The sequence below is a fragment of the Lactuca sativa genome, chromosome 6, assembly GCF_002870075.4.
Source record: "Lactuca sativa cultivar Salinas chromosome 6, Lsat_Salinas_v11, whole genome shotgun sequence".
NCBI classification, from domain to species: domain Eukaryota; kingdom Viridiplantae; phylum Streptophyta; class Magnoliopsida; order Asterales; family Asteraceae; genus Lactuca; species Lactuca sativa.
The window spans coordinates 31,931,655-31,952,487 of NC_056628.2; the positions used below are offsets into that span (position 1 = coordinate 31,931,655).

At 38.7% G+C, this 20,833-nt stretch overlaps 1 protein-coding gene across 1 annotated transcript; it reads left to right on the forward strand.

Annotated features, from left to right (window-relative positions):
- The first annotated feature begins 341 nt into the window (after nucleotides 1–341).
- LOC111877596 (ultraviolet-B receptor UVR8) lies at nucleotides 342–2,729 on the forward strand. The gene is made up of 5 exons (XM_023874117.3): nucleotides 342–497; nucleotides 594–755; nucleotides 941–976; nucleotides 1,070–1,194; nucleotides 1,289–2,729. Exons 1-5 carry the CDS (start codon nucleotides 404–406, stop codon nucleotides 2,543–2,545), a joined length of 1,674 nt encoding a protein of 557 aa, XP_023729885.1. The 5' UTR covers nucleotides 342–403; the 3' UTR covers nucleotides 2,546–2,729.
- Nucleotides 2,730–20,833: the final 18,104 nt, after the last annotated feature.

Genomic DNA, 20,833 nt, shown 5'->3' on the forward strand with positions numbered 1-20,833 from the left:
CTTTTATTTTTCTAAATTTTTATATCCAATTAAATTGTGACATGTTAATATCCATTTAATGAAATTTAATGATATTTTAGGATATTAATGTGGCACATATCATCATTTAAATAGGTAAAATGATTTGTAATAACAAAAAATAGAATTTCTCTTTTTATTTGGTTTTATTTAAATATTAATTATTTTGATTATTTAACGAAACAATATAAACTATTTTACTTATTATGATAGCAATTCAAAAATTTTACAACATCTAACGAAATTAAAACATAATTATTTAAACCTCTTAGGAAAAAAAATGAATAACTTAATAGAATATATTTATGACATCATGCTCCGAACTGTATAAAACTAAAATGCGAGGGAGATTGGAAAGTTGGAGATCGATCACTAGCCGGAGATCATGACAGACGCCGGAATATATGTCGATTCAGGTAGCCTATCTCGGAAAGTAATTGCAATTGCTGCCGGAGAAGCTCATACGCTCGCTCTCACCGGTAATGAAACCTCATCTAAGCTCTATATTCATTACTTCTGTAATAAATAAATGATGTAGCTAATGTAGGGATTCGATTTTGATTTTATGCGAGAAGGTGATGGGAGTGTGTATTCATGGGGAAGAGGAACTTTCGGCCGCCTTGGCTCCGGTTCGGAGCTCGATCGCCTTTTTCCGGCCAAAATTGAATTTAATTCCACAGAAAAGGTCAAAATCGTCCAAGTATCAGCCGGTTCTTACCACAGTCTCGCTCTTTCTGGTAAATTCCACTTCTTTTTCGCATTCAATCAAATAAGCACTCCAAAATCCAATTATCTCCATTAACAAGCTTAGAAATACATCGAACACAAACTTTTAGCACAAAAATTCTCCAAATTAACAGATTAGCGAAACAGATACGATCAACAGAAGAATCGAATTATTGACGTACTCTAATTGTTTCAGATGATGGTTCAGTTTGGAGCTGGGGTCACAATACCTGTATCCTTTTCGTGATTTTTTTTTCATTCTTATTATATAAGCTCTGATTCAGTTCCATAAGTACGATATTTTGCATCCTTCACACCACCATAGATGGTCAACTCGGGGTCAATGGAGAGAACTCCTTAGTTCCATCTCTGGTACAGGTCTTCAATGAGCTACACCCTCCCAGTTCCTTGACAGATGAACTAATAACAAAAACTGAATCACGACTTCAGGTTTCAAATTAAGCTCTCCTCATCGTTCCGTTTTCAAATTTCTGATAATTTATATCACGAATTCAACTTCTTCTTCTTCTTCTTCTTCTTACAGATTTCTTCCATAAAAGCTGGAGGAATGATGTCACTTGCCATAGACAATCTTGGATCCCTCTGGATGTGGGGAAACTGTCCTCCACAAGATAGTTTAACAGAAGGTGAATTCTCTCTTGTCCCTACATACACTCCAATACCCGTTTGGAACTTCCATGGTCAAACTGTGGTCAAAGTAGCATGTGGAAATGAACACATTGTAGCATTAGTTAGCACTGGAGAAACATATAAAGGTGATGACAATCTTGTTTGCTATACATGGGGCAACAACAATCACGGGCAGCTAGGGTTAGGAGACACAGAGATTCGAACAACTCCTCAAATCATTAAAACATTCAATCAAGAATCATCTTACACACCATATGAAGTAGCTTGTGGAGCCTTTCACACTTCTATACTCTCAAAAACAGATGGCGACATGTTAAGAAGTGTATGCTGGAGTTTTGGACTTGGGGATCACGGGCAGCTCGGGCAGCCCGGGCAGGGCACCATTAAGGATTCTTTATACCCTGAAATCGTTGAAGGGATACCTGAAAATGTATGGTTGGTATCAGTGGATTGTGGGTTGTTTCATACAAGTGTTGTTTCATCAGAGGGGTATGTTTGGTCATTTGGAAAGGGAAATGGACTAGGCCTTACAGAAAGTGATGGTGGAGATGCGGTTACTCCACGTTTGATACCATGTAATGGACTAAAATACCCTTGCTTTCAAGATCCTTTACAAGTAGCTTGTGGGGCTGCACATACTGTTCTTCTTGCAGATAATGGATATAAGCTTTGGTCATGGGGGAGAGGGAGAAGTGGGGTTCTTGGAAGTGGTCAAGTAAATGACTTTTTTGCCCCCAATCTTGTGTTATGGCCACCACTAGAAGAAGATTTTAAGGAAAGTGAGAAATTAGATGAAAAAGATTCGTTTGAGATCATAAAGATGAAAAAGGAACTAAATGTTGCAATGAAAGAGATAGATTTGTTACATTCTAAGCTTTCTACAATGGAGCATTATGCGAGCATACTTCATGGTATGATTTTTGGGAAGCCTTTTGAAGAGGAGAAAGATATATTGTTGTCTTTAAAGAGTTCATATGATGTTGGTAAAGAGTGGGAGAATATGTTGGAGAGTTGTGATTATGGAAAGCTTGTAAGACTTGAAATGTTTTATTGTAAGATGCTTGCAAGTGTGAAAGATAAGATGATGAATGTAAAGATTAAGGAGATGATCAAAGAGTGTCTTGAATCTTCAACAAGTGTGTATCATTAAAGTGTCTTAATCTAGTATTTTGTATGATATATGAGTAATTTGATGATGTTTTAAAGGTCCTAATTAAGTAGCAAATTTAAAGATTGGATTAAAGATTCTTGAGTTGTAAGTATTAGGTGTGTAAAGATATGTACTTGTGTATGGCAGTTATTTGTATGATTAATAAAGATGAGAATTTTGTATATTAATTGTGTTGATAATTGCACCCATGTCTACTAAGATATCTATCTAAAGCATCCATAATGGTTGACCTTTGTAACATTCATTTAGTAGAAACTTATTTTTCATATATTGGAAATAAGTTGCTAGTTTTTTTGGATATAATCTTAATTAAATATTTTTTTTTCATGAAAAACCTTACTTTTCTTGATTATGCCTCTTATCCTCTTAATCATGTTACAGGTCAGTTTTGTAATATGATTATGTGTGATTCAAGTTGAGAAGATGTTTTGCTTGAACCTTGGTTCTTAAGAAACACAATGTCTCGTATATATCATAGTTCAATATAATAATGAAATAAAACAAACAAACAAGCCGAATGTTGTGTTTAATATGGGAAACCCAAGGTTTCATATCATAGTATCACATAGTCGATTGCAAAGGGCTTTTAGCCAAACAGAATTAGGTTTTGTCATCTGAGAGAATGGTAATCTTCAGTTGAATCAAAAGTAAAGAGTTACAAGGTATAAATAATTACAAAACAGAGAATGACCTGTGATTAAGGAGTTTCCTATCACAAAATTTGACTAATTTAGGTTCCTATAATTATGCACAAGAGTTAATTAGGTACAACTAATGTACAACTATTACCCCCCTTCAAGCTGATTGGTGGGGGACCAACACGTAGCATGCCACGAAAACGTTCAAATAATGGTCGTGGAAGACTTTTAGTAAATATGTCAGCCACCTGAAGCTTGGTTGGTACAAACTTTGTGTATAACCGACCGGATGACACAAGCTCACGGATGAAGTGGTAGTCAATATCAATGTGTTTTGCTCGTCTGTGAGAGTTAGGATTTTGGCTAAGAAATAGAGCACTTTTGTTTTCACATAAAAGACTGGGTCGATCTGGCGGTAGAGCATATAGTTCCCTTAAAAGATGAGTAAGCCATATGATTTCTGCAGCCGTGTTGGCCATTGCCCGATACTCCGATTCACAACTTGATCTAGAGACGGTTAGTTGCTTTTTTGCACTCCAAGAAACAAGATTACCACCTAAGTAGATGGAGTAGCCATATGTGGATCTTCGTGTCTCAATGCATCTAGCCTAATCTGCGTCTGAGTAACCAAGTAACCGAGTTGTAACTGGCTTATCAAAGGTAAGACCATATGACATTGTACCCTTGACATAACGGAGAATACGCTTTACCAACTGGTAATTGGATGTAGTAGGAGAGTGAAGAAACTGACTGGCTTGATTTACTGCATAGGAGAGGTCTGGTCTCGTGACGGTGAGATATTGTAGAGCTCCTACTAGTGATCGATATAAGGTTGGATCATGAAAAGGTTCCCCTTGGGATTTGAATGATTCAGTTGTGTTGAGAGGAGTTCCAACTGGTTTTGCATCAAGTAATCCGGCTCGAGATAGAATATCATATGCATATTTTGTTGGATAAGGTGTCTAAGTCCATAACTATTTATGGTAAATACTTGACCCGACCCGGCATGGTCCATTTGGGTTGCATGGCACCATGCAATTGAATAAACTAAATGAGAGAAATAACACATATGGTTTATTAATATACTATAAGTTCTAATATATTAATAATATTATTTAATTAATTTTGATCAAGAATTAATTTAGAATTAATTATCAAAAGATAACTAATTAGATATATGGATGGATTATGTAAATCTTCCATATCTTATATAGTGGGCTAAGAGGCTCCATGGATTGTCAAGTTGGGTTCCACCCATAGGATGCTCCATGGAGTTAACCCATGGATCAAGAAATGAAGAGTCATGGAATATTAGGGTTTACCTAATGTAAAACACTATATAAGCAATGTAACTCTCCCCAAAATCGGCTACACTAAGAAACAAGAGGGCTTGGCCGATTTTGCATGTGTTAGAGTATTCTCTCAAGTGTATTCTTTGCATTTGGTGTTGTGTGAAGCATTTGAGGCATCACACTTGAGGTGCTAGGCTCACAAGGTTTCAAGGAGCACTTACAACAACAAGGTATGTAGTTCTATCTATTATTCAAGTTAATATTGTTCCCCATGTATGCTAGATAGGATCATAGCCTTGGAAATCAACTTTGCATGATAATTAGACAAACATAGATCCAAGGTTATTAGGGTTGCATGTACACTTAGGAAGTGTTAGAATGCTCAAAACCCATCAGTGGTATCAGAGCCTAGGCTTGTTTGTTTGTTATTTGTGCAAAATTGTTGAAAAAAGTCGATATTTTTGCAATCTGCCTGATGAACTCGCCGAGTCCATGGGGGGACTCGTCGAGTTCATGTAAATATTCAACCTACTCGCCGAGTAGGTTCATGCATTCGGCGAGTAGGAGCCTCAGAATGCAGATTTTCGACTTTAGTTGCTGGAAATGGACTAGAAACATTACCCTAAACTGTTTTGGTACTTGTAAACTTGTTTTAGATGGTGTAATGTCTTTGCTAATCCATTTACAACAACAACTTATCAAAATTACAAAGTTTTAAGTGTAAGTTTTGATTCATGAAAGTGTTCATGTTCATGTTCTTGATCTTATGATGTTTAGATGATCATAGGAATTGTATGTAACCTATGTGGTAGATTAATTCTAGATCATTATGTGTTTTAATGGAGTCCATAACTTGTCCTCAAGTTATGGAAAACCAAAAGTCACTTTGCTTTAAAACCATTAAAAGAACACATGGGTTATAAAAATGAAGAGTCTTCATTTTTAATACCCTAATAAACTCATAAGTTACAAGAAATGAAAAGTTTTGAAAGTTTACAAAACTTGCCCTCAAGTTTTGGAACAAGTAAAGTCTTGATTAAAACTTTAGTTCCAACCCTTAGAATTTTAAAAGTTAAAATTCAACCCTTATACTTATAATATTATAAGTTAATAATATATATATATATATATATATATATATATATATATATATATATATATATATATATATATATATATATATGTATAAGATCAAAGTCGTCTTACCGCTAGTACGCCTCATTCACGAAGCTGGTCTATAAAGTGGGTATAAGGTTGTTGCCTATAAAATGGCAACTTAATGGGTGTCCACTCTCACCCACCGCTTGCTTGACTGGTGGAGGGTCGTTAGCCGAACGGGTAAGACAAGGACTTATAAATTCTCATTAAAAGTATGATGAATATTATAAAGTAACTAAATGTTTTATTAAATTCCCAATCTTAGTTACTTTAGGAAAAATGTGAATAAGGTGCTAATCCATGAAATTACACTTTACACTTTGTCTAAGTCGTTAGTGGAGCGTGTGTAGTTAACCGGCACACTAACTTGGACTTAACAAGGTAGGTAAAGGGTGACTTAATATTTATCATAGTATCGATGGAGCGTGTGTGGTTAACCGGTACATCGATTGAGGGGTAATACATTAAGGGTACCAAGTAATTTGCATGGTTACTTCACACCTCGTTTTGTGATCCTCAGCATCCCAGTCACAAAACTTGGAGGGCACACTCGAGATTGAAACATGCCTTTGAAAAGTTCATTGAATCTCAAAAGAATCTAGGAATTTCTAAGAACCAAATTAAATATTTTTAATATTTCGACTTTGGTGGAAATTGGTGAATCGTCATTCACCTACCTTTCAAATATGTTATTACTTAGATTACGGCATACCTCTTCTAAGTATAATATATTGTGATTGGGTCCTAGACTTAATACTACATTTGGGTGTTTTATTAAGGACTATCTCTATTTCTAAACTAAATTTTTCTTCTTTTCAGATGTTTGCAAACACTGCTGCTTCTGGCTCTAATCCTAATGGCTCATTTTCTCTTATGAACTTGTGTGGGAAAGTCACTTTTGATGGATCCAACTTTAATGAATGGATCATAAACATCCGAATGATTACCCGCTACGAGGACAAAGAATATGTCCTCGATAAGGAGATTAAGGAGATTGATGAGACAGTTGCTACTCCTCAAGAGATCGTTGACTTTAGGGCACATGAAAGGGATGCCACCAAGGTGGCATGCATCATGATGGTCACTATGATAGCCGACCTCCAAAAGTCCTACGAGGACTACTACCCTTTTGAAATGCACCAAGGTTTGATGGAAAGATACCATCAAAGTGCACGACAAGAGAGGTATGAAATCATCTCCTCCATGATAACAACCCGAATGAAGGATGGAGAACCCATCACGGGCCACATGCAGAAAATGCAAAGATTTGTGGACCGCTTGCTGAAGCTTAATGTGAACTTCCCCGAGGAGCTAGCCATAGATATTATTTTGCACTCCTTACCTTCATGTTATGATCAATTCTGCATGACATACCACATGAACAAGGAAGAGGTCACTCTCAGCAAACTTCAAGGACTCTTAAAGACCGCGGAAAGTGGTCTTAAGGGTAAGGCGGTTGTTACTACTCCTACTCCTACTAACTCCGCCCCTGTCTTGGCAATCGGGAAAGGACGAGGGAAGAAGAGAAAGAGCTCTTCGAAGGGTACCAAGGTTAGGACCCTTGATGGCTCTTCTTCAAGTGGAACCAAGAAAGGTTTCATCACTCATTCTTCTGACCCAAAAGAGGCTGAATGCTTCTATTGCCATGAAAAGGAACATTGGAAGCGGAACTGCCCAAAGTACCAGCAAGATGTGAAGGATGGGAAAGTTAAACCCAACCATGCAGGTATTTACACTATCTTATCTAATAACTCACCCCATTCTAACTCATGGGTCCTTGATATCGGTTGTGGTATTCATATCTGTTCTGATTTGCAGGGAATAAGAAGAAGTGAGAATGTGGAGCAAGGAAGAATAAACTTGATCATGGGAAACAGGAAAGCTTCACCTGTCACCAAGATTGGAGTTTATACTTTATCGCTAAGTAGTGGGTTTAGTTTAGATTTGAATAAATGTTGTTATTCGCCAGAAATGGCAAGAAATATTATTTCCTTTCATGCATTGTATAAACAAGGTTTCACATTTTCATTTGATAATGAAGTTGGTTCGATTAATGCGTTCTTTAATAATGTTCTTTATTTTAAAGCAATACCTTGTGATGGCGTGTATGAAACTGTATCTGTGGTTGATAACTTAGGAAATAATGTATTGTGTGTTGATTCTGTTAATAATAATAACTTGGATAAAGCATCACTATGGCATTGTCGTCTTGGACATATAATCAAGAAACGCATAGGCCAACTCCAAAAGGATGGAGTCTTGGAGTCATTTGACCTAAAGTCTGATGATAGTTGCGAATCATGCTTACTTGGAAAAATGACAAAGTCACCCTTCACAGGTTCTTGTGAGAGGGGTGAAGGTTTGTTGGATCTTGTGCACACGGATGTGTGTGGACCATTCAAACATGCCACAAGGGATGCTAATCGTTATTATTTGACTTTTACTGATGATTATAGTAGATATGGATATGTCTACTTAATCAAGCATAAGTCAGAGAATTTCGAAAGGTTTAAGGAATTTAAACAGGAAGTCGAGAATCAATTGGACATGAACATTAAGATGCTTCGATCCGATCGAGGTGGTGAGTATCTTAGTTTAGAGTTCCTCGACTATCTTAGGGAATGTGGGATTGTCTCACAATTGACACCTCCCAGGACACCATAGTTGAATGGTGTGGCTGAGAGGTGTAATCGAACCTTGTTGGATATGGTTCGTTCCATGATGAGTTGAGCTTCGCTACCAATCTCATTCTGGGGGTATGCCTTAGAGACTGCCGCCCATATTCTTAATCTAGTCCCTACAAAGAAAGTTGCCAAAACTCCTCACAAGACGTGGACTGGTAAAATACCTAAACTAGACCACATCAAGATTTGGGGTTGCGAGGCTTTTGTGAGGCGCGGGTCTCATGATAAGCTAGAACCCTGAAGTGAGAGGTGTATTTTCATCGGCTACCCACAAATATCCTTTGGTTACCTCTTCTACAGACCCAGTGATAATGTGGTCTTTGTAGCAAGAAGAGGAGTCTTTCGAGAGAGAGAGAGAGAGAGAGAGAGAGAGAGAGTTTATAAGCCAAGGAGACAATTGGAGGCAAATTGACCTTGAAGAACTTCAAGAGTTAAATGGTGAAGGAACTTCAAACCCTAGCCCTCAACTTGAGGAGGAAACTCCTGTTGAGCCAATTGACGAGTATGTACCTCTGAGGCGTTCCACGAGAGTTAGGAATGCACCTGAGCATTACTATGGTTTCCATATTACTGCGGAAGGTGAGACACTTATTAGTGATGAGACACTAGTAGGTCTGGATGAACCTAACAGCTACACGGAAGCCATGGCAGGCCCTGAGTCTGCTAAATGGAAAGAGGCTACGGATAGCGAGATACAATCCATGTATGACAATCAAGTTTGGAACTTGGTTGAGAATGTACCAGGTCGTAAGACTGTAGGGTGCAAATGGATCTTCAAGAAGAAGACCGACATGGATGGTAATGTACACACTTATAAGGCTCGACTGGTTGCAAAGGGCTTCTCTCAAACTCCTGAAGTGGATTATGATGAGACCTTTTCTCCAGTAGCCAAGATTAAGTCTATTAGGGTTATGTTAGCCATATCTGCATTTCATGACTATGAAATATGGCAAATGGATGTCAAAACCGCTTTCCTTAATGGAAAGTTTACTGAAGATGTTTACATGAGTCAACCAGAAGGTTTTGTCAGCAACGAGTACCCTAATAGAGTGTGTAAGCTTGAGAAATCCATTTATGGATTAAAGCAAACACCTCGCAAATGGAGTCTTTGATTTAATGAGAAAGTAAAGGAATTTAGCTTTTCTAGGAGTGAAGATGAATCTTGTGTGTATGTCAAGGCTAGTGGGAGTATTGTTAGCTTTTTGGTATTGTATGTGGATGACATACTACTCATAGGAAATGACATCCCAACTCTGCAGGAAGTTAAGTCTTGGCTTGGGAAGTGTTTCTCTATGAAGGACCTAGGAGAAGCTGTCTATATTCTAGGGATAAGGATTTTGAGAAACCGGAGTAAAAGACTAATTGGACTTAGTCAAAGTACCTACTTGGACAAGGTGTTGAAGAGATTCAGCATGCAAAACTCCAAGAAAGGAGAGTTACCCATCCAGAGTAATGCCAGATTGAGTAAGACACAAAGCCCAAGTACCGAGGCTGAGATAGCAGAAATGAGTCATGTACCTTATGCTTCAGCAGTAGGCTCGATCATGTATGCTATGACGTGTACTCGACCTGATGTAGCCTTTGCCTTGAGCATGGTTAGCAGGTGTAACGACCCAAAAATCATAACTAAAAATTTCTTTTTAAAACATTACTAAAACCATATTTATAAAAACGTATCATAAGTCATAACATAACTTTTGAGTATTAGATTCAAAACATAATCTCATTATCAGAGTAAAACATTTCCCAGGCTAACTGACTATGGTGTGTGCACTGCAATCTCTCCGAGCTCCTCTTTTGAAAACTGAGTACCTGAAACCAAAACTGAAAACCGTAAGCACGAAGCTTAGTGAGCTCCCCCAAACTACCACATACCGTACAATAACATATAAAACACATACTGGGCCTTGCCCACTGCATCGGACCGAGGTCAGGACTAACTGGGGCCTTGCCCCCTACATTAGACCGAAGTACGGAAACTGATTGGGACCTTGTCCCCTGCATCGGACCAAAGTCCGGACTAACTGGGGCCTTGCCCCCTGCATCGGACCGAAGTCCGGACTAACTGACTGGGACCTTGTCCCCTGCATCGGACCGAAGTCCGGACTAACTGGGGCCTTGCCCCTTGCATCGGACCGAAGTCCGGACTAACTGACTGGGACCTTGTCCCATGCATCGGACTGAAGTCCGGACTAACTGGGGCCTTGCCCCCTGCATCGGACCGAAGTCCGGACTAACTGGGGCCTTGCCCCCTGCATCGGACCGAAGTCCGGAACTAACTGAACAGAACATAACATAAACATATCAACTAGCATGAACACACATATACTGCATACTGCATCGGGCCATAACCCGGAACACATAACACATAAATCTTGTCTGAGCCACGAAGGCATCAAACATACTAACTACTGCATCGGACTAAAATCCGGAAACTACTGCTAGCTAAACGGGCCGGCATTGTGGCCCTAGACCCGTTCCTACTGGAAGGAAACTCACCTGAACTGCTGAGCTCTGCTGATAATCCTCTGGCTGCTACTCGACAATCCCCTGAGTCGCTGCTCCTCTAGCTCTCCGAGCTATCAATATCAATATGACACTTAGTCTGACAGTCCTCTAAAAGTCAACTAAGTCAACTCTGGTCAAGGTCAAAATCCTGGTCAAAGTCAACCTTCCAGGTCAACCCTACTCGCCGAGTCCACCTACTGACTCGCCGAGTTCATATGCTCAGGATCCTTCTATTCGCGACTCGACTCGCCGAGTCAGTCCATGACTCGCCGAGTCCAACTATTTCCGAGTCCTGACCTGTCCAACTCGTTGAGTCTCCACCCGACTCACTGATTCGAGTTTCAACTCGAAGGGTTTGGGGTTTCGCGACCTGACTCGCCGAGTCCAAGAATAGACTCGCCGAGCCCAAGGCAATCTTCAACCAACTCGTCGAGTTGTTCTTCCAACTCGCCGATTTCATGCCTAACTTCATCCGACTCGACGAGTTGTTCATCCCACTCGTCGAGTTCCTCCTCATCTTCATGCTACTCGCCGAGTCCACTCGAAGGACTCGCCGAGTCCATTCAGATCTACATACATGCAGAGGACTTTTGAGTCATGCATGGACTCCAGACTGTAGATCCACTCTTCTAAAGCCTATTCCTTACGTAAAGTGGCAAACTTTACGTGTAGCTAACGAGATCTAGGCTCAATTCACTATAAACTAGGGTTTGAGACAAAGGGGCTTAACAATCAACCCATAGACTGATGCTTTATGATTCTCTAGGCCAAGATACACATAGATCTGAAGTAGCAACTTCAAATCTGGGCTTCTAACTCGAAATGGTTCATAAACTTGTCCTAAAAGCCCCAAATCCCATGATAAAGGTTGATCTATATGCAAAAGAGGGAAGGTAGCGACTCATTACCTTCAAAAGCTCTAGAAGACCTCACAAACTCTGGATCTACTGCCAATTCTTGAATCCCCAATGTGTGCCTTCTTCCTTCTTCCTTCAAATCACCCAAAATGGTAAGAAAGCTTGATTGAGCAACAATGGAGGCTTAGGGTTTCTGGTTCTGGACTATAGGGCCGCAAATGATCCCTAGGGAAGAGATTAAGATGCTTAAATAGGGTACCAAGTCCCGAAATTAGGGTTTCCTCGTTCAGACCCAACTCGCCGAGTTCACGAGTCGACTCGCCGAGTTGGTCACTTAGTCGATCCCCTGGATCCCGCTTCGACTCGTCGAGTTCCTCCCTGAGCTCGACGAGTCCACTCCTTGACTTAGGGTTTCTTTCCTTTTCTTGGCCTTTCTGATCTTGGGTGTTACAGCAGGTATCAGGGTAATCCTGGCAAGGCACATTGGACTGCGGTAAAGAATATCCTCAGGTACCTACGGAGGACTAAGGACTGGGTCCTTACCCTCGGCAGGAGTGATGACTTGAGAGTTGTAGGGTATAGTGATGCTAGCTTCCAGACTGATAGGGATAATTTCCGCTCTCAGTCGGGCTGGGTCTTTACCTTAAACGGAGGAGCAATCACTTGGAAGAGTTCCAAGCAGGAGACAGTGGCTGATTCCACTTGTGAATCAGAGTATATAGCAGCGAGCGAGGCAGCAAAGGAGGCAATATGGCTAAAGAACTTCATTAGAGACCTTGGAGTTGTACCAGCTATAAAGGAGCCCATGGAAATTTTCTGTGATAGTGAAAGTGTTGTTGCCTTAGCCAAGGAACCAAGGGATCACGGAAGATCCAGACACATCAACAGAAAATATCATTTTATCAGACATCGCATAGAAGAAGGAATCCTCGTGGCAAAGAGGGTATCATCGGATGAGAACCCAGCAGATCCCCTCACGAAGGGACTGAGTAGGGTTAAGCATCTCCAGCATGCTCGGAGCATAGGGCTGAAGGATGATATAAGTTTTAGTAGTTAGATTAATTATGAAATTTGTAAAGTGTAATTGACATTTGATGATGAATAAAAGTTGTGTTTATTTATGAGTAAAGTGTTACTATCTTTTGTCAATCGTTTACTATAATTTCTTTTGCATGTTTTGACTTCCAGAATAGTATGTTGTGGTTTCACATATTATTCAAACTTTCCACAGTCAGTCGTATGTTGGAAGTAGATATGAAGTAAGACTGTCATGAAGTTGGTTGTAGGTGTTAGGATATAAGACAACACTTCATAAGTGCTCATAAGTTCTGAGTATTGGAATCAACCCACGCTCACTGGAATCACTTCATGGAATTTTATCTCAAGTGATCGTGAGACGGTAATATCATATAAGTCTTCAAACCTAGAGATATGATTTGTTGCCTATGAATTGATTATGCATTGATTGTATGAAAACGCATTGGTAACTCGATGTTATAAAACATGCTTTTGTGTATAATTCAACTAGTAGTAGAACAAACATATGAGTCGAAGTTTATCTGTTCCTTCTTGGATTAGAAGCTGATATTTGGGCCCCTCGATGATTTTTTTTGACCTATGTACCGAGCCCAGTCAGAACTAAGTTGATGTGTTCAATTAAGTTCTTTGTCAAACAAATCGGAAATCGGGAAACAAACTGCTGGACAATAAGTAACACTTTGTTCCATGTAATTGTCCGGATGATATCTAGAAAAGAGTATTATATGATCACTTATCTTAAATGGTGTATCAACATCTTCTCAGTTCTGAGAGACCTTGAAAGAGCTACGATTGCCGATCGGTTCCTGAAGTATTGCAGTTATAGTTATTAGACTTATCCAAGTGGGAGACTGTTGGATAAGGTGTCTAAGTCCATAACTATTTCTGGTAAATACTTGACCCGACCCGGCATGGTCCATTTGGGTTGCATGGCACCATGCAGTTGAATAAACTAAATGAGAAAAATAACACATATGGTTTATTAATATATTATAAGTTCTAATACATTAATAATATTATTTAATTAGTTTTGATCAAGAATTAATTTAGAATTAAGTAAGTGATCAAAAGATAACTAATTAGATATATGGGTAGATTATGTAAATCTTCCATATCTTATATAGTGGGCTAAGAGGCTCCATGGATTGTCAAGTTGGGTTCCACCCATAGGATGCTCCATGGAGTTAACCCATGGATCAAGAAATGAAGAGTGATGGAACATTAGGGTTTACCTAATGTAACACACTGTATAAGCAATGTAACTCTCCTCAAAATCGGCTACACTAAGAAACAAGAGGGCTTGGCCGATTTTGCATGTGTTAGAGTATTCTCTCAAGTTTATTCTTTGCATTTGGTGTTGTGTGAAGCATTTGAGGCATCACACTTGAGGAGCTAGGCTCACAAGGTTTCAAGGAACACTTACAACAACAAGGTATGTAGTTCTATCTATTATTCAAGTTAATATTGTTCCCCATGTATGCTAGATAGGATCATAGCATTGGAAATCAACTTTGCATGATAATTAGACAAACATAGATCCAAGGTTATTAGGGTTTCATGTACACTTAGGAAGTGTTAGAATGCTCAAAACCCATCATATTTCGCTTGACTAAGGAAGAGACCAGTTCTTGTGTAGATGACTTCAAGACCCAAGAAATAGCTTAGTTTGCCTAAATCTTTGATAGCAACCTCATCATGGAGCCGATTAGTAAACTTTTTAATGAGGGGAATATCATTACCTGTCAAAATGATATCATCAACGTAGACAAGTAAGTAAAGAGTAGCTGAGTCTCGTTTAAAAATGAAAAGAGAAGGATTGGCCTTGCTGCATTGAAAACCCATGTTAATAAGAAATGTGCTAAGTTGTTGAAACCAAGCACGTGGAGCCTGTTTAAGTCCGTAGAGTGCCTTTTTAAGGCGACACACATGAGTTGGAGCATTGGGATTGACAAAACCAGGTGGTTGTTCCATGTACACTGTTTCTGTAAGATTACCATTTAGGAAATCATTTTTTACATCAAGTTGATGTAAATGCCAATGATGGATGGTAGCAAGAGCAAGAACAACCCGGACAGTGGAAGATTTAACAACTGGACTAAAAGTAAGAAAGTAGTCCAATCCAGGCACTTGGGTAAAGCCCTGAGCAACCAGGCGGGCTTTGTATCGGTCAATGGAGCCATCTGATTGTATTTGGTACGATAAAACCATTTAGATCCCACAACATTTGAGTCTTTGGGACATGGAACAAGGTCCCAAGTTTTATTTTGATGCAAGGCGATCATTTCTTCTTTCATAGCCGACACCCACTTTGTTTGTTTACAGGCTGTTTTGTATCCTTTTGGGTCTTTGGTGGAAAACAAAGCATGATGAAGCAGGTTTGTAGAAAAAGTGGCAAGATTAGCTATATACCTCGGTTTAAAAACTTCAGACGTGGACCGAGTGGTCATATGATGAACCGAAGATGATTGTGAAGTAATGGAGGGAGGTGGGACAGTTGTGGTAGTTGAGACCAAAGGAACCATGGGTGGTGTAGAGTTGTTTGAAGGCTGAGGAATTTGATTGGTGGATGGGACATTTGTTTGTGATTGTTGGCGGTTGCGACGGGAATAAGTAATAGGGTAAGTAGTGGAGGGTGAAGTAATAACAACGCTGGAAGGTGAAGAAATAGGATGAGACATGCATAAAGTGCATGGCAAAGAAGTGGGAGAGCATGCATGAGTGATAGTATGTTGAGTAGAAGTTCTACACAGGGGATCTGAAGGTGTAACAGAACCAGGAGAATCATCATAATTGGAGAAGACAAGAGTGGCTTCATCAACAGGTGGAACAATACCGCTAAACAGAAATGTATCTTCATTAAACTGGGCATGTCGAGTGATGTAAAATCGAGAAGTAGATGGATTAAAACATCTATAACCTTTATATTTTGGACTATAACCAATGAATATACATGTTGTACTTCGTGGAGAGAGCTTGTGTCGAGTGTAGTCCCTTAAATAGGGAAAAACTCGACAACCAAAAATCCGAAAATTTGCATATGATGGTGGTTGATGAAATAAGATCTCAAAAGGAGACTTGTTGTCACCGGTGTAGGAAGCCTGTTAATTATGTATGTGGCTGAAATAAATGCATCAACCCATAATGTTGCTGGAGCATGAGAGTTGAAAAGCATAGCAAGATCTGTTTCAGTTATGTGTTTGTGCTTGCGTTCAGCCCGGCCATTTTGGTGGGGTGTGTATGGGCAAGAAAGACGGTGATGAATACCATGTTGTTGAAAAAGTTTTTGAACTCGATTGTTGGTGAATTCCGTACCACCATCGCTTTGAAAAGTCTTAACTTTGCATGAAAATTGTGTGGACACAAAGGATAAGAAGGATATTAAGACATTGTAAAAATCATATTTAGCCTTAATCGGGTAAAACCAGGTGAAATGGGAGTAGTCATCAATGAAAATGACATAGTATAAATATTCTTTTTTAGACATCATTCGAGTCGGTCCCCAAAGATCACAATGAATTAAGTCCAAAACATTTAAAGAACGTTTAGTGTTTTCATCAAAAGGTAAACGACGAGCTTTTGATAATTGACAAGAAGAGCAAATGCCTGGTTTAGGAAATAATGAAGTAACACACAAATGTCCCAGTTTATTTAATAGAGAAATAATGTTAAATGAAACATGTCCAAGACGACTATGCCACTTTTCATAAGAAGCCTTAAGATAATGAGATGAGACAGTCGCCATAAACGCCTTATTTCTTTGATGAATAATGTAGAGACCTTTGTCATGCTGCCCCCGAGCTAGAACCTCCTGTGTTTGTCGATCCTGAATAGTAAAAGAATGATTAGTAAAATGAACATCAACAGGAGAGTCGGAGGTGAGTTTACTAATGGATAAAAGATTCTTGGTAATGTGTGGAACAACAAGAACATCTCGGAGTGGAAGTCGGTTGTTGAGGGAAGAATGTCCCACACATGAAACTGGTAAGGATGAACCATTACCAAAAATTATGTAATCATTACTCGAATGTTTGGTGGAGGAATGAAGACCATTAGGTGAAGACATCATATGAGCTGTCGCCCCAGAGTCCACATACCAATCTGGAGCATTTGATCTAACATGACATTGGGCTTGGAAGGCTTGAGAAAGATTTGCATCAATTGTAGGAGCTCGTTGAGCAAAAGTAGCAAGATTAGGGAAAATTGTTGCATAATGCCCTTCTTTCTTACATAATTGACAATGAGGTGGACGCCGACCACGCCCACGAGAAGATGATGGCCCTTGGACCCGAACACGTGAACCGCGAGAATAACCAGCAGCAGAAGACCCTCGAGAATAACCAGAAGCAGAAGAGTCAGACCCGGAGGAGCGTTGATGAGAGACAAAAGCTGCCTTTGGTGTTGCAGAACCATGGATAGACTGAAGAAAAAGTTCATGGCTTCCAGCATGAGCAATCAGATCACGAAATGCTGGACGAGGATGAAAAGCACGATGGGCGGTTGAAAAAGTCTCATAAGAGGGGCCTAGACCGCATAGGAACCAGTGAAATTTGTCGGTATTTGCGACAGGATGTCCAATCGCAGATAGTTGATCGCAAAGAGTTTTAAATTTGCGACTAAAATCTACAATAGTAGAGGAACCCTTTTGGAGTTGTCTAAGAGAATGACGTAAAGTGTGCATAAGCTCAACTGAGTCGTAACTATAGGCGGCTTCAAGAGCACACCAAATCTGTTTAGCAGTAGAGAGACCAATGGCTTCTGCCATGGCTTCTTCTGTTAAGGAAGATTGAAGAAGAAGAATGACTTTCTGATCAGCTTCTTTCCAGGAGAGGTGCTCCAGATTTGAGACAGATTTACCCTAGATAGTGATTACATCTGGTGGTGAGGAGCCAGTACCATCAACGTGGCCTTGAAGGTTTTGATAAGAGAGAATAGGAAGGACTTGATTTTTCCATAAAAGATAATTAGTTGAAGAAAGTTTTATGGTGATGAGATGAAGAAGGGTGTGAAGAGGAACAGAAGCAGAGTCAACAGGATTCTTGGATGAGTCACCAGCCATGAGGGGTTTCTAGGAAGAGAACCTGTGACGGAAAAAAAATTATGAAGATAGGATCGGTTTTGTCTCTGATACCATGAGAGAATGGTAATCTTCAACTGAATCAGAAGTAAAGAGTTACAAGGTATAAATAATTACAAAACAGAGCATGACCTCCTATGATTAAGGAGTTTCCTATCACAAAATTTGACTAATTTAGGTTCCTATAATTATGCACAAGAGTTAATTAGGTACAACTAATGTACAACTATTATCATCCTTCATTAAGGTTGATGTTTCAAGTCCTGTTGTAGACATATATAGATTTAAGGAATAGTTTATAAGTAGATTAGATTTGCTACATATCAACTGAGTTCCTAAAATACATGAAGATTAAAACAAAACTATATTTCCCTCTCCCTTTCTCTCTCTCTCTTAATAAAATGATCTTTAACCTGCCATATGTCCCTTTTTCTACACCCTATTTTGCCATGTGGCATTATTCACTAGTACAAATGACATTGGTTGGTCTGATGATTTTTTTTGAACGGCTGAAGATTTTTTATAAAAAAAGGCAAAAAATGATTAGCAAGAAACTAGCCAAAAACAAACAAAAAGCAACAAGTATATGGTTTTGAAGCCAACCCACCCAGTTAAGATTGTTTTTTACCTAACATTTGTCACACCCCCGAACCGGACGACAGAAACGTCCGAGGGCTCTTGTGACTTAAATTGAATACCATCACAATGATTATACATCAATCATAACATCATTCATCACCATGCATTGAAATATTACAACTGATGTTGTTTACATTTAGTACATTGTTTTAAACATTACAATTTCATAACATAAACCGTTCGATAGATAATCTAAGCAAAACACCCTGACATAACTTGATACTTATTCTTCGGCTTACCTGTTACCTGAGAATACAAGTTATTTTGGAAAACGTCAACATATGAAATGTTGGTGAGTTCATAAGTAATGTAATGGAAAAAGGATTTTTGTGAAGTTTGAAAAACCCAGAAAATCCGATATTTTCTGAAAAAAGTATTTGTTTATAAAAAGTGTGAAGATCCGTAAATATGCTTGTCGATTTTGAAAACATGTATAATTGTTGAACCTTGTATACATCACATAGGTGAAAATGTTGAACTTTCTGGGAAAAGCCGACGTTTTCCCAATACGCAAATTACATGACTTGTTCATTGTTATACCGATACGACGAATGTTTTTGATTACCCAGGTGACATTGGATTAATTAAGGTTTGTGAGTTGTTACAATCACGCATTAATGAAAATGACTAGTTTATAACTACAGGTTACGAACGATCCATGAGGCGTCGTCCGTACTACTCACATAATCCAACCACCTTGACTTCTCTTGTTTAACGCCACAAATCTGTTTACTCGAATTCTCATAAGCCGGTCAACCGAGGAGAAAGGAGGGTACGAAGCCCCCTTTATTTCCGTAAGTTATTCAAGGCTATCGGGAATGCGAAAAGCACTTGGCCCAACTCGCATTTGACTTCTCAACCTCACTAGCAGTACTAATGGACCATTAGGGCCCAATAACACATTAGAGCTATTGAAGTCTTTTTACATGGAATTGGGTCATAGAAGGCCCATTAACACGTAAGCGTATTCCCTTCGGGCCCAAAGATCATGTTATTAGGCTAGCAAGGTGCAACAAGCACGATTTGAAACTTTCAAGCCCAAAGTTTGTATGTTGACTCATCATAGTTGTCGCGTGTTTATTGAAATACTTTGGTTTATTGATTTTTGTTTTGTTATTGATTCGAGACCGAATCAATTCGTTTTGTAACAATATTTGTTGTTGAGAGTGTATTTGTTTTTCCGTTTCGTCGGTAGTCGTGGATCTTGTATTTTGTCTTAGTGAATTAATTTGTTTAAAAGTAAGATTTTACTTTTTCACAACCTTTCTTTTATAAAATAACACTTTTATTCCTTTATATAAAAGAATTTCATTTTAGTCCTTAAAACATTATTTTGACACTTTTGTATCATAAACTTGTTGAAAAGACATTTTTAACCCAATTTTATTTTGTAAACAGCTTTAGTCCTTCCAAAATGATGTTTTCTCGGTTAGAACCCCCCAGTTTCGTAACTTTTACAGTTTTGGCCCAAAATATAAATTTTTTACATTTTGATCCTTTTTGAATTCGAAAAGCATTTTTGACCTTTGAAATGGATTTAATACACTTAAAATCCCCTGTTTTACAGAAAATTTCATTTTCAGCCCCTCAAATTTAGAAATCTCGCGTTTTGAAGCTTATTGGGCCGAAAAGCCCAAATTTAGCCCATTATGTTCTAAATTTACATTTTAAGTCCCTCAAAAGTGTTTTTGTTCAGAAAATTATTATAGAAACTATTTGGACCCTTTTGACCCTCCAGAAAGTATAATTTTTCATTTTGGACCCTAAGTTTTGTATTTTTGACAATTTAAGCCCAAAAATGGGTTTTATGTTCAAGCATGTTCATCCTAAACATATAAGCTATTTTTCTTGAATTGATTAGTGTAAAATAGTTTATGTTATGTTTATTTCCTTCCTCATGTGTTAGATCTCGGTTTTTACACACTTTTTGGATAATATATTCATCACAAACACATGATATGACACACATACATGCATCAAATCACACATAGCATACATTTACACATAGATCTACACATTTACTTGTATTCTCCCCTATAAAAACTCATAAAAACCGAAAAGAAGGGGGTATGAAGCTCACCTTGGGTGTGGTTTCGGTTTTGAAGAAGATTTGTGGAAGTTTGGTGCTATTTTCGGCCCTAGCAAGTTCGTTAGATGGATCTCGAACTTGGTGGGTTCTAAGATGCAAGATCATGAACTTGAATGGATTAAGAGATGATTTTTGATGGAAAGAAGTGAGTTAGATTATAGATTTAAGCACCAACTTACCTTGAATAATGATTTTTATGGAAGAAATTCCTTGAACACCACTTAGATCTCGAAAATTTGGAGAGAAATGGAGTGAGTTTCTTGAGAGAAAATTTTTAAGTGAAGTGTGTG

What these genes read in the sequence shown, in the direction of transcription:
- LOC111877596 (XM_023874117.3), top strand. Translation starts at nt 404, where the DNA reads ATGACAGACGCCGGAATATATGTCGATTCAGGTAGCCTATCTCGGAAA. An exon ending in TCATACGCTCGCTCTCACCG is followed by an intron (nt 498 to 593) that starts GTAATGAAACCT and finishes TTATGCGAGAAG; the next exon opens with GTGATGGGAGTGTGTATTCA. An exon ending in AAACTGAATCACGACTTCAG is followed by an intron (nt 1,195 to 1,288) that starts GTTTCAAATTAA and finishes TTCTTCTTACAG; the next exon opens with ATTTCTTCCATAAAAGCTGG.